The sequence below is a fragment of the Tyto alba genome, unplaced genomic scaffold (genome assembly GCF_018691265.1).
Source record: "Tyto alba isolate M040663 unplaced genomic scaffold, T.alba_DEE_v4.0 Super-Scaffold_5, whole genome shotgun sequence".
Classification (NCBI taxonomy): Eukaryota; Metazoa; Chordata; class Aves; order Strigiformes; family Tytonidae; genus Tyto; species Tyto alba.
In genome coordinates this window covers 996251-1010680 of record NW_024881326.1, presented here as the reverse complement: position 1 = coordinate 1010680, position 14430 = coordinate 996251, and the positions used below count along the sequence as shown (strand labels likewise).

Sequence of the window (14430 nt, the reverse complement as noted above, 5' to 3'; positions counted from 1 at the left end):
GTGGTTCTATACAAACCAAAAGGGCTTTAACATAGTTAAAAGAAGGCCGTGCATCTAGGAATGAAACCGGTCGGCTGTGTCCAAGAAAGAGGGACTTTGGCACTGAGAAGAGCCACTGGGTGACAAATGGTCTAAAGTCATCTTTTGTTTTAAAAGCAGGGGAAGAGTGAGTCACAGCAGGGATTGGACTCACATCTGTACTCCACAACCCTGAGGCAGATCCTGAACGCTGTGGCTGCGGCGTTGGAACATCATTTGGAAAGCATGCTCTGATACCAGCGATGGTACAAGCAGGACTCCAAAACCAGTAAAACAGCCTGGGAAAAGGCTTTTATGGCGAGACACACGGAGAATACATGGTTTTAATTAAGCACAGAGGTTGAGAAGGCTCTTGAGCACAGGTCTAGCCTAGCGAAAGCATCCTACAAAAGCTTTCAAGCCAGAGCCAAGGGCTAGAAGCTGAAGGCAACAGATTGAAATGGGAACAAGGGAGGTGCCACTAGCCCTGGGACTCACCAGCCACTGCATTTATGTGAAAGGACGTCAAGTTCTGGGAGTGCTTGACTGAAGCTCCACCATCTTTGTGGGAGATTTAGGCGAAGAGAAGGCCCCCTTGAGCCAAGAAGCGATGGGCTCTGGATGGGCTGTGACGTGGACGGTGAGACCGGAGGCGCCAGCCCGATCCAGCCACTGCCGGTGCTACGGCCCAGGTTCCTCCTCCCGGGGCTACGGGGATCACCGAGGCACCTTCTGCACCGGGTGGGGACAGACAGCCGTGCCCAAACTGCAGCTCCTCCTGCAGAAGGTGCCCATCCATCGCCCTGCGCCATCGCCCCATCTCTTCTGGCAGTAGAAGAGGCTTTGGGAAGGAGTTGGAATCTCTGTGGAGTGACCGAAATCCCCCAAATCTCAGGGTTTTCTTACCTCAGTCCCTCCCTGTTTGCCCCTACCCTTTGCTAGAGCAGCCTGCCCTTCCTCCAGGAGCTGGCACAGTCGCAGCAGCGACGCACACACTCCGATTTTTGAGGTTTTCTTTAAGCATCAGGGGAGAGCTCACGGAGTTAACAACGATCCCCCCCCGACACCCAGTCCCTGCCAGCGCAAGCCCAGCCACCCAGCACCCTGCAGCCAGTCAGAGCCCTGCCGAAACAGGAGCCTGAGGCACGCCCCGGCCAGCACGAAGACAAGAATGAGACCACGTTCAAAATTAATATATATTTTTATTGAATAGTTGCTCTAAGTGGGCTTGTGAAGCCACCCATAGAATTACTTCTTTCATCTCAGCAGTGGTTCAGTAACAGTTATTAGCTTTTGCAAGAGAAGAAAACCAAATAGAAGAGGGTGCATTAAAATAAATAGGTTATTTTTTTTTTCTTATCTTTAAAATAAACTTTTCAAATAAATACTTTGTTGGTTTTTTTTTTTTATTTTTTTTCCCTTAAAAGGTACAAGAGTATTGTCAAAAACCAGCCATCGGGTTATAAACATATATTATACCTTATAGAAAGGAACCCAAATAAAGACAGCCAGGGGAGGGATCTCTTTATACACTGTACAGAATGCCTTTGTACCAGTTAAACAGAGAATTAGAGGCTTCGGTTCTTGGTACGAGACTCTCCTTTGAAGCCAAGGGTGATCCGTCTTCTAAGGAGAACCTTGTGCTGAGGGCCCCGGGGGGGCTGAGCATCGCCAAGGCAGGGGGATCCGGGGGGGGCTGGGGGGGGGGGGGGGGGCTTGGCGGGGCCCATGCCAGCTCCGGGGTGAGCACAGGGCTCCCGGCTGCCGCTGGCACGGGGCGGGGGTGAGGACCCTCCTCCCGCCGTGCCCAGGCCGGCTCACCCCGGTGGGGTCGGTCCTGCCCCCGCTGAAGCCTTTTGGGGTGCTGCGGGAGAGACCTGGCGCTGCTTCCCCCCACCCCGAGCACGCACCCGCCCTCTGCCCCACGCAGGGGTGTCACCTCTGCCCACCCATCCAAAGGGATGCGCGTGTGTGTGTCCCCCCCCCTCCGGCCCCCCCGCCCCTGCGAGGGGACCGTTCAGCCTCCCCGCCTGTGCCCCCCGGGGATCCTTCCGCACCATCACCCCAAGCAGGACAACGGATCCCACCCGCGCAAGGTCCCAACCTGCACAAGAGTTGGCGAGAGATCCCGACGCTCACTGAGAAATGACCCGGAGCGGAGTGAGCCCAAAGAGGTCAGAGCTCTGGTTTGGCCCCCAGGGACCAGAGGGCGACCAGCAGCCTCCAGCCGCTGCAAGCATCCCGCAGGTCTGGGCTCCACGGGCTCCTTGAAGGAGACAACCCCGGACCGGATCCTATTAAAGACCAAGAATGGGCTTTGGGGTGGGTGGGGGGGGGGGGTACATCCCTTATCTACTTTCCTCCCACGCTGATCACAAAAAGTGAGACTTTCCAGGATCTGAAGACCTCCCAGCCTCCTCCAGCCTCGAAATACCCAAGGGCCGGAGGCAGGGAGCAAACTAAGAAAGCGGCTGCTGGAAACGCCAAGTTTGGGGCATGGTGTGCTCCCTCCCTGGGCGGTCCGGTCCTGCAAACCTTGCAGCAGCTCCTCTCCCCGCTCCGCTCTTCCTTTACTGCACTGAAGCAGCCGTTCATAAACCGTTCCTCCACGCTTTGGCCTCTCTTGGCCGATGACACTTGCCCGACGGGTCTTCGGGTTCACGTGTGGGGATGACGAAGAGCGAACCCCGCGGGATTTTATGGGAATCAGAGAGTAGAGTCCCAAATTGCTCCCCCCGCCCCCCACCCTGTTCTTTGAGGTCTTTGGCTGGTACTGATGTTTCTCAGGATGGGCGGACAGCAGCCCAAGGACCTCTGCCACCAGGAGGGCTGGGGAGCTGGGATGGGAGGGACACTCCACCTTGGTCCCCAGTGACCCCTCCTCACCGGTGCTGGGCAGATTGGCGACAGGGAGGGAGGGGAGTGGGGCCAAGGGAAGCCTTGGAGAAAGCAAACACCAGCAGGAGCCCTTGCGGGGCTGGAGCTCTGGAGATCTGGGTGGGAGGAGGAGGCTCCTGCATGGGCAGCAGAGCAGGGGGAGCTCAGGTCCTGCTCGGTAGCTCCTGCCTCCTGCTCTTTGGCACCTGAGTGTCTCTTTCCCCGTCTCAATCTGCCCTACAGCCCTGCCCGTCTGCTGGCAAAGGAGCCCGCAACCGGTAGAGACCCAGAACGCAGAGACACGGTCCCTCGCAAAGCGGATCCATCCTTGTCAAATCGCAGGGGCGCAAGGAAAGCAGCGGCCTCAACATGTGACTCTCCCGAAAGAAAACCAAAAAAGACACGTCAGGACAGAGAGAAACCCAAACTGCCAGGACAAGCAGCTGCAAACAAACATCTGGAGCAGATGTTATCTGACTCATTACAGGGTGGGGCAGGAAAGGGGCTCACAACCCCAACCAAAATTGGAGTCCTCTCTGCAGGGAAACCAAACTGTCTGGCAGCCGGAGATGGGGAGGGAGGAGAATGGATCTGGTCTGAAGATGTTAGGAAAAGCTCGGGGAAAAAAACATGCTCAGAGGCTACCCACAGCCTTCCTGACGCCAGCTGAGCTCAGTGAACCAGAGCTGGCCTCCTTGGAGAGCTCTTGGCAAATCCCAACTCGTCCCTTCTGCTGAGAGCGAGAAACGGGAGGTCGCTGGGGCTCTGGGTGGGGGGGGGAAGCAAGAACCCCACGTGAAGCTACGAGCGGGGTAGGGACCAACAGCTCTAAACTTCTCTAGCCCACGCAACTGCCAGGCTTGGATGTGGCTTTGCATTTTGCCCTCAACGCAGCCAACCCGAAGCCCTGCGCTGGTCTGAAAGCCCACCTGGGGCTCTCCTCCTCCCCACTTCCCTTCGATGTAGTCATACGGTATGTCCTGCAGGTTTGTCATTTCTTGGAGATGAGAGATTCGAGAGACCTGGCCGGAGTCCTCAGCCCTGCCCCCATGGGCTATGGCACGATTCCCCGGGAGGAATGGGACTTCTGCACTGACCCAGAAAAAGCCCATTTAGGTAGAAGGCAACTGGCAGGCGTGCTGGCCTCCTACCAATTCCTGAAGGTAAATATGCTGCAATAGTAGTGCAGGGCTCCGCCTCGCCGTGCTGGTGCCAAGCAAAACTGGCTCAGGGGAGCCGATATGTGGACAGCCATCTTCGCATCCTACAGCTCCGGCACCTGGGGGAGGTCACCCCGTGCTTGCATGACTTCGGAGGCCGTGAAAATGATGAAGCTTCACATGTTGAGTCATTCCACCATCAGGAGAGGAAGCAATGAATTGCAAAGATACAGAGGTGGTAACTAAATTTACAAGTAGGATCCATTTAAAAAGGAGGAGGAAAAAAAAAAAAAAAAAAAAAAATCAAAGTAGAGCAAGTTGGAAAATTCTGTTCATTAGTTTTCTTTAAAAAGTTTCAATGAACTATTTCACATTCTCATTCAAGTGAGACAGTTCCTCAAATCTTCAGTGAAAAAGGGATCTTTTTTCCCTAAAAAAGTTTTATGTTTTTTAGGAAGAAGGAGTTTAATCAGCACCAGTAGAAAAGTGAGCCGAGCGTTCAAAAGGAAGGGTGCCTCTTGGTGGAAGTCTCTCCCCCAGACATCTCTTGGAAGTAGGGAGCCAAGCGATTATTGGCATATGGATAAATACGTTTGCAATATACTGCTGCCACAGAGACATGGCCTGATCTTACAGGGGTACACACACACACACTACAGGTCATTGCCTTAAAACCCAAATGATTTCCGAGTCGCGGGCTGGCCTCAGGGGACGTGCAAACTGCAGGGACGTGGCCCCCTCCCTTCCCGATGCCAGGAGAGCCTCACTGTAACCCAGAGCACCGTCCTGGATTCCCCACAGCCGATGGAAGCAGGGTCTCCGTCTTCGGCCAGGGGAAACACCTTTCAACATCCCCCCTCGGGCTCTAGGTGAAATCAGGGTGAGGGGTTTTGGTCGCGTGGGCACAAACTTCCCACCAGGGCTGGGATTCCTCTCCCCTTCCCCATGGAACCGCCAGTTCAGTGTTTGGGTCCCATTCCAGTCAAAGGAGACAGGCACCGCCGGAGCATGATTTAATGAATAATGTTTTCGAGCGGGATGAATCACCCTCTGGAACCGCTTTTCTCTGCAACAGAGGGAGCTTGGACCAGCCGTGGTTTTTAGATAGCAAATGTACGGAAAGAGGAATCCCATCGTGAGAGTCCACCTCCTGCCTCACCCCACAGCCAGCACTAAACCCTCCCCCTCTCTCTGCAAAGCAGAACCACCCCACCCCCCCCCCGGACAATCTGTAAACTCCCTTTCCCCCTCTCCCGACTACCTAGGAACTAAAGGTCTAGGATTAGCAATAAACAGACTGGGAGATCATCTTCCAGCATGTGCAAGTGTACCAGGAAGCCAAACCTTGCATCTGGCACCATTCACAGCAGTATCATGAATATTATTAGTAATAGACCTAGCCATCCTAACGTTATATTTATATATACAAAAATAGATCCACAGAACTCTACGTGAAGAGGTGGCTGAGGGAAGGCGACGGATGAGCCCTGGATGACCGGGTCTTGGAGGAAGCCAAGGGACACGTTGCATATATTTCTCCAGGGGAACCATTCGCTTCCCTCTGCACTCGCGCACCTCGGAGGAGGGCCGGGCGCTGGGACGTGGCCTCGGCCCCGAACTCCCCCCGCCCGCCCCGCCGATACCAGCGGGGTCACAGCTGAGAGCTGGCACCCCGCATTTTGCAAGCGGAGATGGGGCTGAGTCCAGGAGCAGCAGGAGGACCCCCCGCAGCCGCAGCGACGCCTCGGGCTTATTATCACCCCAGCAAGCAAACCGCGAAGCGCCGACCCCGATGCAGGTTTCCTTCTGGTCTGCAGCTGGGGTCAGACCCATCTCCAGTTTGGGCCCCTCTCCAGGGTGACACGCCGGTGGGCCGGGGAAAGCGAGGTGAGGACTCAAAGGCAAACTTCTGCAGGGAAGGAAGGTCGGGCTCCCGTCTTTCCACACCCCCCTTCTGCTCTCTGTTTCCCTCCAGCCCAAAGCAGGAGCTGCAGAAGTCCCCGTGGGGGAGTCCCCCAGGATTGTGCCGGGGAGACAGGGAGAGCAGTGCGAGGGGCAGCTGTTGACAGTTGGGTTTGGGGTATTTGTTTTTTGGTTTTGTTTTGGTTTTTTTTTAATTTTTTTTTTTTTTTTTTTTTTTTTTTTTTTTAAAGTGAATTCAGTGCTGGTGGAAGGTACCAGATCGGGGCTCTCGGGGCTCGAGCACAGAGCCGGTGCCTGTGGCATCTGCTCGGCGGTGGGATGGAGCTGGGTGGCAGCTCCCATCCCGCCAGGGTTTGCGCTCTGGAGGCAGCCCTTCAAGGCAGCGAGAAATGAATGGCAATTTCAAACCAGCTCCTTGTTCTCAGCCAAATCCCAGAGGGGACCTTTCCCTCGCTGCAGTCGGGCAGAAGCGAGTGGGCTGGGCTGCCTCCGATAGCTCCTTCCCCTGCCAGAAGGTTTCTAAAGCTTCCCACACCTTCCCTTCCTCTTTGAGACAGAAAAATACGATGCCACCTCATTTTGAAGCTCGTTTGCTTCTCCCAGCGGCTTCCAAGCCCAGCGGGAAGCCACCGACACTGGTGGGACCCCGCGGCACCCCCAGCCCCTTGGGGAAAGCGGCCCTACGGCCACGTGAGTGGAGAGGGGTCACCCACGCGAAGTGCCGGAGGGGGAGAAAGGGACACAGAAGGAGATCTGGCTCCGGGAGGACTCTTGCACAGGGGGACGCGTCGATCTGCCTCTTCCCCTCCGTCGGGAAGGACCACACCGTGGGGCAGCGGCAGCTCCTAAAACCCTCTGTGGAGCAGAGTCCTGCGGACCCCCCCCCCACACACACACCCCGGGTCACCCTTCCCCGCAGGGCACGGCCGGGGAGGGCACCCGCAGCTCTCTCCGCCTCGCCGGGTCCCGCACCCGCCTGTGCGAAAACCAGCATTTCCCCGGGGGCGCCCAGCCGCCTTGGTGCTCCCAGAGGCTGGGGGACCCCCCAGTTCACCCGTCTTGTTGCTGGGAGGTGACGGCGGGTGTTGGGGAGCGCTGCGGAGCGGAGGGAGCCGAAGGAGGAGGCGGATGGAGGGGAGAGGAGGAGGAGGAAGAGGAGGAGGAAGAGGAGTAAAGCCTGCTTCTCCTCCCCGGGAGGGTCATACCGGCTTATCCAGCGTCTTGGGGAAAGGCGTGCCGCTGGAGGAGGAGATCTTCCTGCAGACCGTGTTGGTGTGGCTCTGGCAGCGGCAGCCGGGTCGTTTCAGGCCGTCATAACCCCGCTGGCAAAGTTTGAGGCACCCCAGGGTAGGAAAGTAGCAGCAGAGGCAGGGCATGAGGAGAGAGAGGAAGCTCATGGCAGCCCAGCGGGCACAGCAGGACCCCGGCCCGCAGGAGCAGGGGTCGTCGGCGCAGGTGTCCTCGTCGTCGGTGGAGCAGTGGTAGAAGAGCCCCTTGACGCAGCAGAGGCAGGTCCCGTAGTCGAGGAGGCTCTCGGGGGAGCAGAGGCAGCGCTGGTTGCAGAGCCAGCAGGAGGGCAGGCTGCGGGCGGCCGTGCAGCGGGCGCACTTGCACCGCCCGCACTCCTCGCAGACCAAGAGGTGGCCGGCGTGGAGGGTGGGCTTCTCGGCCGCCCCTTTCAACGGCGACTCCTCGGCTTTCAGCTCGCCGGCCCGGGGCTGCGTCCGGACGAGGGAATGCCCGGAGTGGGAGGGCGTGAGGCCGCTCAGGAGGCGCTGGTCGGAGGCGGTGGTGCTTTGGGAGACCGAGCTGGCCGTGCTGGAGTGGCTCATGTGCGGCTGCAGGGGCGGCATCGGGTGCTGCTGGCTGTGGCTGCGGTGCAGGTCCTGGAAGGTGGAAGACACCAGGCGGTCCTGGGACCACTCCTGCTTGGGGGGTGGCTGGGACAGGGACGGGTTGGAGCGGGCTTGCTGGAAGCAGGCAGCCGGTCTCTCCACGTAGTTGTTGCTGGCGCGGATGGAGCGGATTTGGTCAATGGACAGGACCTGCTGGAAGTCCTCCGCGGGCGGGTCCATCGTCTCGTCGCAGCTGAGCTCAGCCACACTGGAAGAGAGCTGCATTTCCGGGAGCGAGGAGACCCTGCGGCATCAGGGCACATCTAAAAATCCTAAAAGATGGGGCAGGAAGACAGAGAAAACATTTCTGTTACGCTTTACGACGGATCCATCTGCACAAACCGGGAAGCAGAGACTGGCTGGAGAACTCCTTGTGAAGTTATTTCCAACCACCAGAGGCAAAGCCTGGGGAGACCCAGGCTGGACACGTCCAAAAGGCAAGGACCATAAGATCTGTCCTCGAAACAGGTCAGCACAGCATCTCCCCACGCTTTTTTTGCTTCTTGTGTCCTTCCAGAGGATTTCCCACCCCTTGCCAGCACTGATGGGCCCCGTCTGTCCTCCCTCTCCCTCCCCAGGGGGAAGGGCCGGCCCTCTCGAGAGGAGGGGGAAACTGAAGCTGTGACTTATCCAGAGCCAGCGACGGAGCTGGGAACGACATCTCCTCCGGAGCAGGAGACTCGGTTTTGGGGACCTCCCAGCACACCCCGAGCAGCCTCTCGGTGCCGTACCCCATCCCACACACCAGGGCCACGGGGATGGAGGGGACCTGAACACATTTCATTTCAGGCAGCATCAGCAATAAATTGCAACTCATGAGACACACGCTCGGCCAGGGACAGGCCAAGCCCGCAGACCCCCGCTGCGTCCCGGCGGTTCCCGCTGCAGCATCCCCCCCTTTTCCCACGCGCAGCCCAGCGACAGCCCCGGAACCCATTTCCCCACCGTCGCAGACATCAGGAAGGGCAGGTTTCTCCCTCACCCCGGCACAAAGGCAGGGCGAAGCAGGGAAAGCCCCGTCTCACACCAAGGCTGCCACGCTCTTTGCTGCCCTGTTCAGGAACCGGCACTTCCCGAGCCTGCGGCGCTGGGAGAGGTCCTGGCTTTATCCCGAGGGGTCACCACCATCCCAGGGCTGCGGGTTGGGGTAGGGAGGAACCCCCCCCCCACCGTGTCCCGTAACTCCAACCCCCCCGGCAGGTTTGACCTCGTGGCACCAGCGCCAGCACCAAAACCTCGGGCTGCCCCAAACCTTGCCGTCGGGGTGAAACCTCGGTGGGGCCGGGCGAGGAGAGGGGCCAGCGGGAGCGGGTGTGCCACCCAGGCAGGTCTTGGCCCTTAGGAGGGAGGGAGGGAGAAGCTTCCCACTCCCACTGCGGGCAAAACGGAGCTGCCCGGGGGCGCGCAGAGGACGGAAGCCATTCGTTACACGCCAGACCCCAGCAAAGAGCTTTCCCCCAGCACTTCCAGCCCGGATTTCAATCTCGGAGACGTGCTTCCCGCGCGCAGCCAACTTCCCCGGGACAAAGCCATTCTCCTCTGGCAGATCAAATGAGCGATCCCTCAGTGACACAGATATTGTCACGGTGCCCGGGCCCGCAGGAAGACTCTGTTTCAGGAGGAAGCTCCCCACCGGCGTTGCACATGGTCAGCAGGCCAGGCGGCCGGCGGCGGCGGAGGCTTGCGAGTAGGTGAGGGGCCACAGGTAGAATCTGCTCATGCAGCAGAGAGAGGCAGAGGGAAGATTGATTTTCATTAGCTAGGCTGACCTTGAAGAGCAGGGAAAAGCAAAGGCAACTTACTTTGACTGTTCAAGCAAGATCTGGTCTCTCCCATCCCCCCTCCCCGGAAAGAAAAGGCAACCGATCTGCTTAGATTTGGGTTTTTCCTGCGCCTGGAGCCCACCTGCCGCCCCCTCCGGGCGAGCGCAGGGGAGATGCTCAGCCCCGGCCCAGGGCGACGCCGGCAGTGACTGAGCTGCTCTCCCAGGACCCCCCCGATTGATTCGGACGCCGCTTTGTTTAACGGGAACATCAAGGTGAATTAGGAGGACACGGCCGGCCCGGGGAAGGGTTGGCAAGCACGCTGCCCGGATGAGCAAAAGAACCTCTTGTGAGCTGGTACCCGCCGCCACCGAGCTCCTCACCTGGGAGGGTCTCACTCACGCACAGGCTGGTGCCCTGAAGCCCCCTGAACCCCAGAAAATCTCCGGCACAGCCCAGCCTGCAGCTGGGACCATGCAGAGGGGAGCAGAGAGCGGCCTCGGCGGGTTCCCACGTCCCTCGCGACCCAGACCCCGTCTCGGGGTGGGATCGTTCCGGGGACGATGCGGATTTACATTTACACGCCGGGGATTTGCTGCTCATATCTGGGGGGTGCGTGCCCTCCGAGCTGCGCCCTGGGATGTGGCAGTGCTCGGGCAGCGAGGCTCCCGTGAGGTTCCCCTCCCCTGAGGGGGGGGGATTGACCCAAGGTGGGACCCCAAGGGAGAAAGCGAGGCGGGGGACGAGTCCCACCGCGCTGGAGGTGGTGGAACGGGGAGATAAAGAGCAGCCAAAGGGCAAAGCCAGAACAGCTACACCCCATCCCCTGTGCAAGATGCGGAGCTCGGGGGACACGGGGAGCCCCGTGAGCCGTGCTCAGGCAGGAGGAGATGCACGGGGGACGCTGCGAGGAGCAACGGAGCCCTGGGGACAGCAGGCAGAGAGAGGAGCTGGCAGTGGGGCCGTGCAGGGCCCTTGGGCTCTGGGTTCAGTTCTGGACCCAGCACCCCAGGCAAGGCAGGTCCTGGGAGGACCCCCAGCACCAAACTGGGGTCCGAACGCTCCTGGACCCACGGTCCCCGAGGCGTAGGGGTTAGACGTGGACCCAGATGCTCTGGCTGGGGGGTGGCAAAGCTCCCTCTGGGACCCAAGGGGATGTGAGCCAGAGGACCTGTGGGTCCCCCAGTCCAGCGGGATGGGGGGAAGCCTGCCCACGCCACCCCGGGGTGGGTGCCCCCCACTCTCTCCCAGCCCCTCCCTGCTCCAGCCCGACCCTGGGGCTGCAACCAGTCCCCACCCCAGTCCCCAGCGGTCCCACCAGCCCCGCGGCTCTGCCGCACCCCTCCCTGCCTACCTGCCAGGCTGGGGGGGCTCGGGGCAGCGTGTCCCCAGCCTCCTCCTCCTCCTCACACCCTGCCTGCGAGGCAGGCATGCCAGCCCCGGAAACCCGGCCAGCTTTATGGCCGCCAGCAGCCCCAAACATATAAAGTTCGTGTGATAATGGGCCAGAGGAGGGATCGTAAAAGCAAATGATTTACAGGCTGGAGGTGGCTGCAAGCGGGGACGAGCTGCCCAGGTGGGAGAAAAGGGCTTTTTCCCTCCGGAGGGACCCCCGTGCCCCGTCCCGGGTGGAGCGGGGTCAGTGGCGGGCGGCTGCTCCCCCGGTCCCCGGCGCTGAGCCCAGCCCACGCGTGTCCCGGATCCGGGCTGCAGCCCCCGTGAGCGGCCCCGCCGTGTGCTGGCTGGGTCCCCCCCAACCCCGCCGCCCCAGCCCTCCGGTGCAACACAAACCCACGCGTGGCTCGGATCCGGAGCCGGCCCGCCACCCCCCCAACACGCCCCCCCCCCCCTTCTCCAGCCCCACCGTGGGCGCAGCCCACGCGCTGCCGGCACCCCCCGAGCACCGCCGTGCGCGCAGCCCGTTGGCGCTCGGGACGCCCCAGCCCCGCCGCGCCCACGACCCACGCGTGACCCCGATCCACACCCTCGGCCCCCTCCCCCCCCCCTACGCGTGCCCAGGCCCCCCCAGCGGCGTGCCCGGCACCCCCAGCTCCGCTGCGCACTCACGGACACCCCCCCTCCCCCCCTCCCCGTCCCTTTCAGCGAACACCCCACGCGTGCCCAAGCCCCCCCCCCCCCCGCTCCACACGCACTGCCCACGCGCGCGTGTCCACCCCGCCGCAGCCCACCCGTCCCGCAGCCCCCCCCCCTGCCGCGCCCACCCCACGCGTGTCCCCGTCCCGCAGCCGCGCACGGGCGGACTCACCCCGCCGCCGCCGCCGCCGCCGCCGCCTCCTCCCGCCGGTCCATCCACCCGCGGATCGCCCAGCCCGGCCGGGACCAGCCCCGGGCCACCGGGAGGCTGCTTAGGGCCACCGGACGATGGCCATGAGCGCCGGGCACCTCCCGCCCACCCGGTCCCGCAACCGGGTGCTCCACGCCGCGCCGGGTCTCCCGTGGGGGCGGCGAGGGGGGGCCCGGGCGGGCTGCGCGGCGCCGGGGGGCAGCGGGGAGGCTGGAGGGAGGCGGGGAGGGATCTGCGGCCGCCCGTTACCATCGCTCGCTCTCCCTCGCTCTGCCGCTGCCTTCCCGGAGCCGCAGCTCTTTAACGCTCACCCAAGTGGCGTCATCCCGCGGCAACCGCCTCGGCCCATTAGCCGGTCCCCACAGAGCCCCGGGCATCCGCTCCCCAGATAATGGCTCCCACCCAGCACGCGCTATTTAAACATTTCCGTCGGCTTTTCCCACCCTGCGCCCACCGGGACAGCCCACCCAACCCGTCACCCACCCATACGCACACCCACACACCCACACACACCCCCCATACCCACTCCCGGGGGGGGCGCCCACGCTGGGCGCACCTGCCGGCCGGGCCGCCGCGGGGGTCACCCGGTTGGGTTGGGGCCGAGCCCGTGGGGGGGAGGATGCGTTGGGATGCCGAGGGGGGTCGGGAGCGGCGGTTGGGGGGGGGGGGGGGGCGAAACCCCCCAACTGGGGAATGGCTGGGACGCGGGCGCAGTCCCCTTCTCCCCTCTCGCCTCTCCCTGGGCATCTCCCGAGGCGACGGTGCCGCCCACCCCCCAACACTACCAAAACACCCGAACTAATCCCCAAATTAGCTCCTGTAAGGAGAAGCTCGGGGCAGAGCGGCTGGGAAGGGGCTTTTCTGTACCGCAGAACCGAGTCCGCACGCCCCAAATTCTCCCTATAATTAAAAACCTCCGGTTCAGGGTCCAAACAGGACCTGGAGCTTCTGTCCCAGACGTGTCCCCGAGCCGCTGCGTGCTCCCTCCTTGCGCTGTTCTCTTGGAGGCAGCAACCGCTGCTCAGGAGCGCCAAGGAACCTTGTCGTACCCCTCGGCCCCATTTATTTACAAATCGGACCTGGTGTGACAGCCCCAAAGACAGAAGGCCTCTCCCCAGTGACACCGGCCACTGGCCGTGGACCCCACCAGAGCTCCCACCCTCATTTTACTCCTCTCGACCCTCCCAGGTTGGTCACCCAGCCTTTCCGGGAGCGCTCACCGGATGAGCAAAGCAACATCCCCGGCTCAGGGAGGGCTGAGATCCTCCCTCCAAGAAGCGAAGCTGAAGCCACCGAGCCCTCAAGGCTCCCCGCCAGGTCCCTCGCAGCACGGGGACCCACTGCCCTGGGGCTCGGCTGGGGGGTGCGGGGGCGGCCGGGGGGGGGGGACGGCAGGAGAAGGAGCCTGAGTAAGGGTGACAGAACCAGCTGTGCCGCTGGCTGCTCTGACGGAGGGGTCTAAACCAGGGTGACCCCCCTGCGCTCGGCGGCTCCCTCCCAGCTGATGCCAGCAGAAGCACTGGGGTGCTCCCCAGCAGGGACCAGTGACTCTGCCCTCCCGGCGTGGTCCCCAGCTGAGCCTTTCCAGGGTCGTTTTTAGGCATTTTTAGGCATTATTTTTAGGCTGAGCGCTTCTCCATCTCCAGAGGATCCCACCGGAGATGCTCCTCCGGGAGGAGTTTCTCTAAGAGGACCGAGTCCCTGAGAGCATCCCTCAGCCTCAGTTACAGCTCAGAGCCTCAAGGCTGCATCTCCCCCCCTGCTCCCACGAGCCCCTCCTCTCCTCCCCATCGCGCTCGGCTCCGTCGTTAAAGGTGGCAGAAAGGAGCCGAGCTGCCCAATTCCCAGCGCCTGCCAGCTGGCCGTGAGCACCTGACTCCTCCAAGCACGTGTGATGTCCTCCCTTTCTCCCAGCCCAAATCTATCACTCCCACCTTGAGGTGCCGGTGATTCAGGCTTCCCTCGCTGGCTCACAGCATCCCTAGCGCAGCCTGCGTCGTGCTCAGCCAGCGCTGCTTTATTCCTCACCCGCTGCCGAGGGAGGGCCAAAAAGGCATGAATGCAGAGATACCGAGACAAGTGGGAGGGTGGGAAGCGGAGGGAGAATAGCAGCCTCCTGGTGAGTTATTGACCGCAGCATCTCTGAAGAGGAGGGCTGGGAACCCGGCTGCATTTGCAAAAGCAGAAAAGTTCCGAGCCGCTCCCAAAGGAAGGGGCTGGGACAGCCCCCGGCAGGTTTTGGGAGGGTTTTTGGCTGCTGGAAGGGGGATGTGGTCCCCTGACGGCGCAGAGCCGCGGTGTGAGCCGCGCCGGAGGAAGGTGTGAGACCCCGCTGGGTTTCTGATCGTCCCTCCCGGGCGCAGGGTCCGCGGCTGCCCCTGGATGAGGGTTTAACATCCCTCCCGCCGTGCCAACAGCTCGGGCACCGCTGCCTCAGCCGCTACCTGTGGCTCATCCCAGCTCCTCTCTCATCCCGGCTCCTCTCTCAT

At 61.7% G+C, this 14430-nt stretch overlaps 1 protein-coding gene across 2 annotated transcripts; it reads right to left on the bottom strand.

Moving 5' to 3' along the window:
- Positions 1-1200: 1200 nt before the first annotated feature.
- Positions 1201-14101, bottom strand: SPRY3 (sprouty RTK signaling antagonist 3). 2 transcript variants are annotated; one of them, XM_032999457.2, is made up of 3 exons: positions 13876-14101; positions 7184-8145; positions 1201-3272 (listed from the first exon to the last, which is right to left on the bottom strand). In XM_032999457.2, exons 2-3 carry the CDS (start codon positions 8096-8098, stop codon positions 3123-3125), a joined length of 1065 nt encoding a protein of 354 aa, XP_032855348.1. In that variant the 5' UTR covers positions 8099-8145; positions 13876-14101; the 3' UTR covers positions 1201-3122. The 2 variants fall into 2 exon arrangements, with proteins under 2 accessions (XP_032855348.1, XP_032855349.1); XM_032999458.2 differs by lacking the exons at positions 1201-3272; positions 13876-14101 and adding an exon at positions 11903-12317 and having other exon boundaries at positions 5297-8145.
- Between the last annotated feature and the right edge of the window lie 329 nt (positions 14102-14430).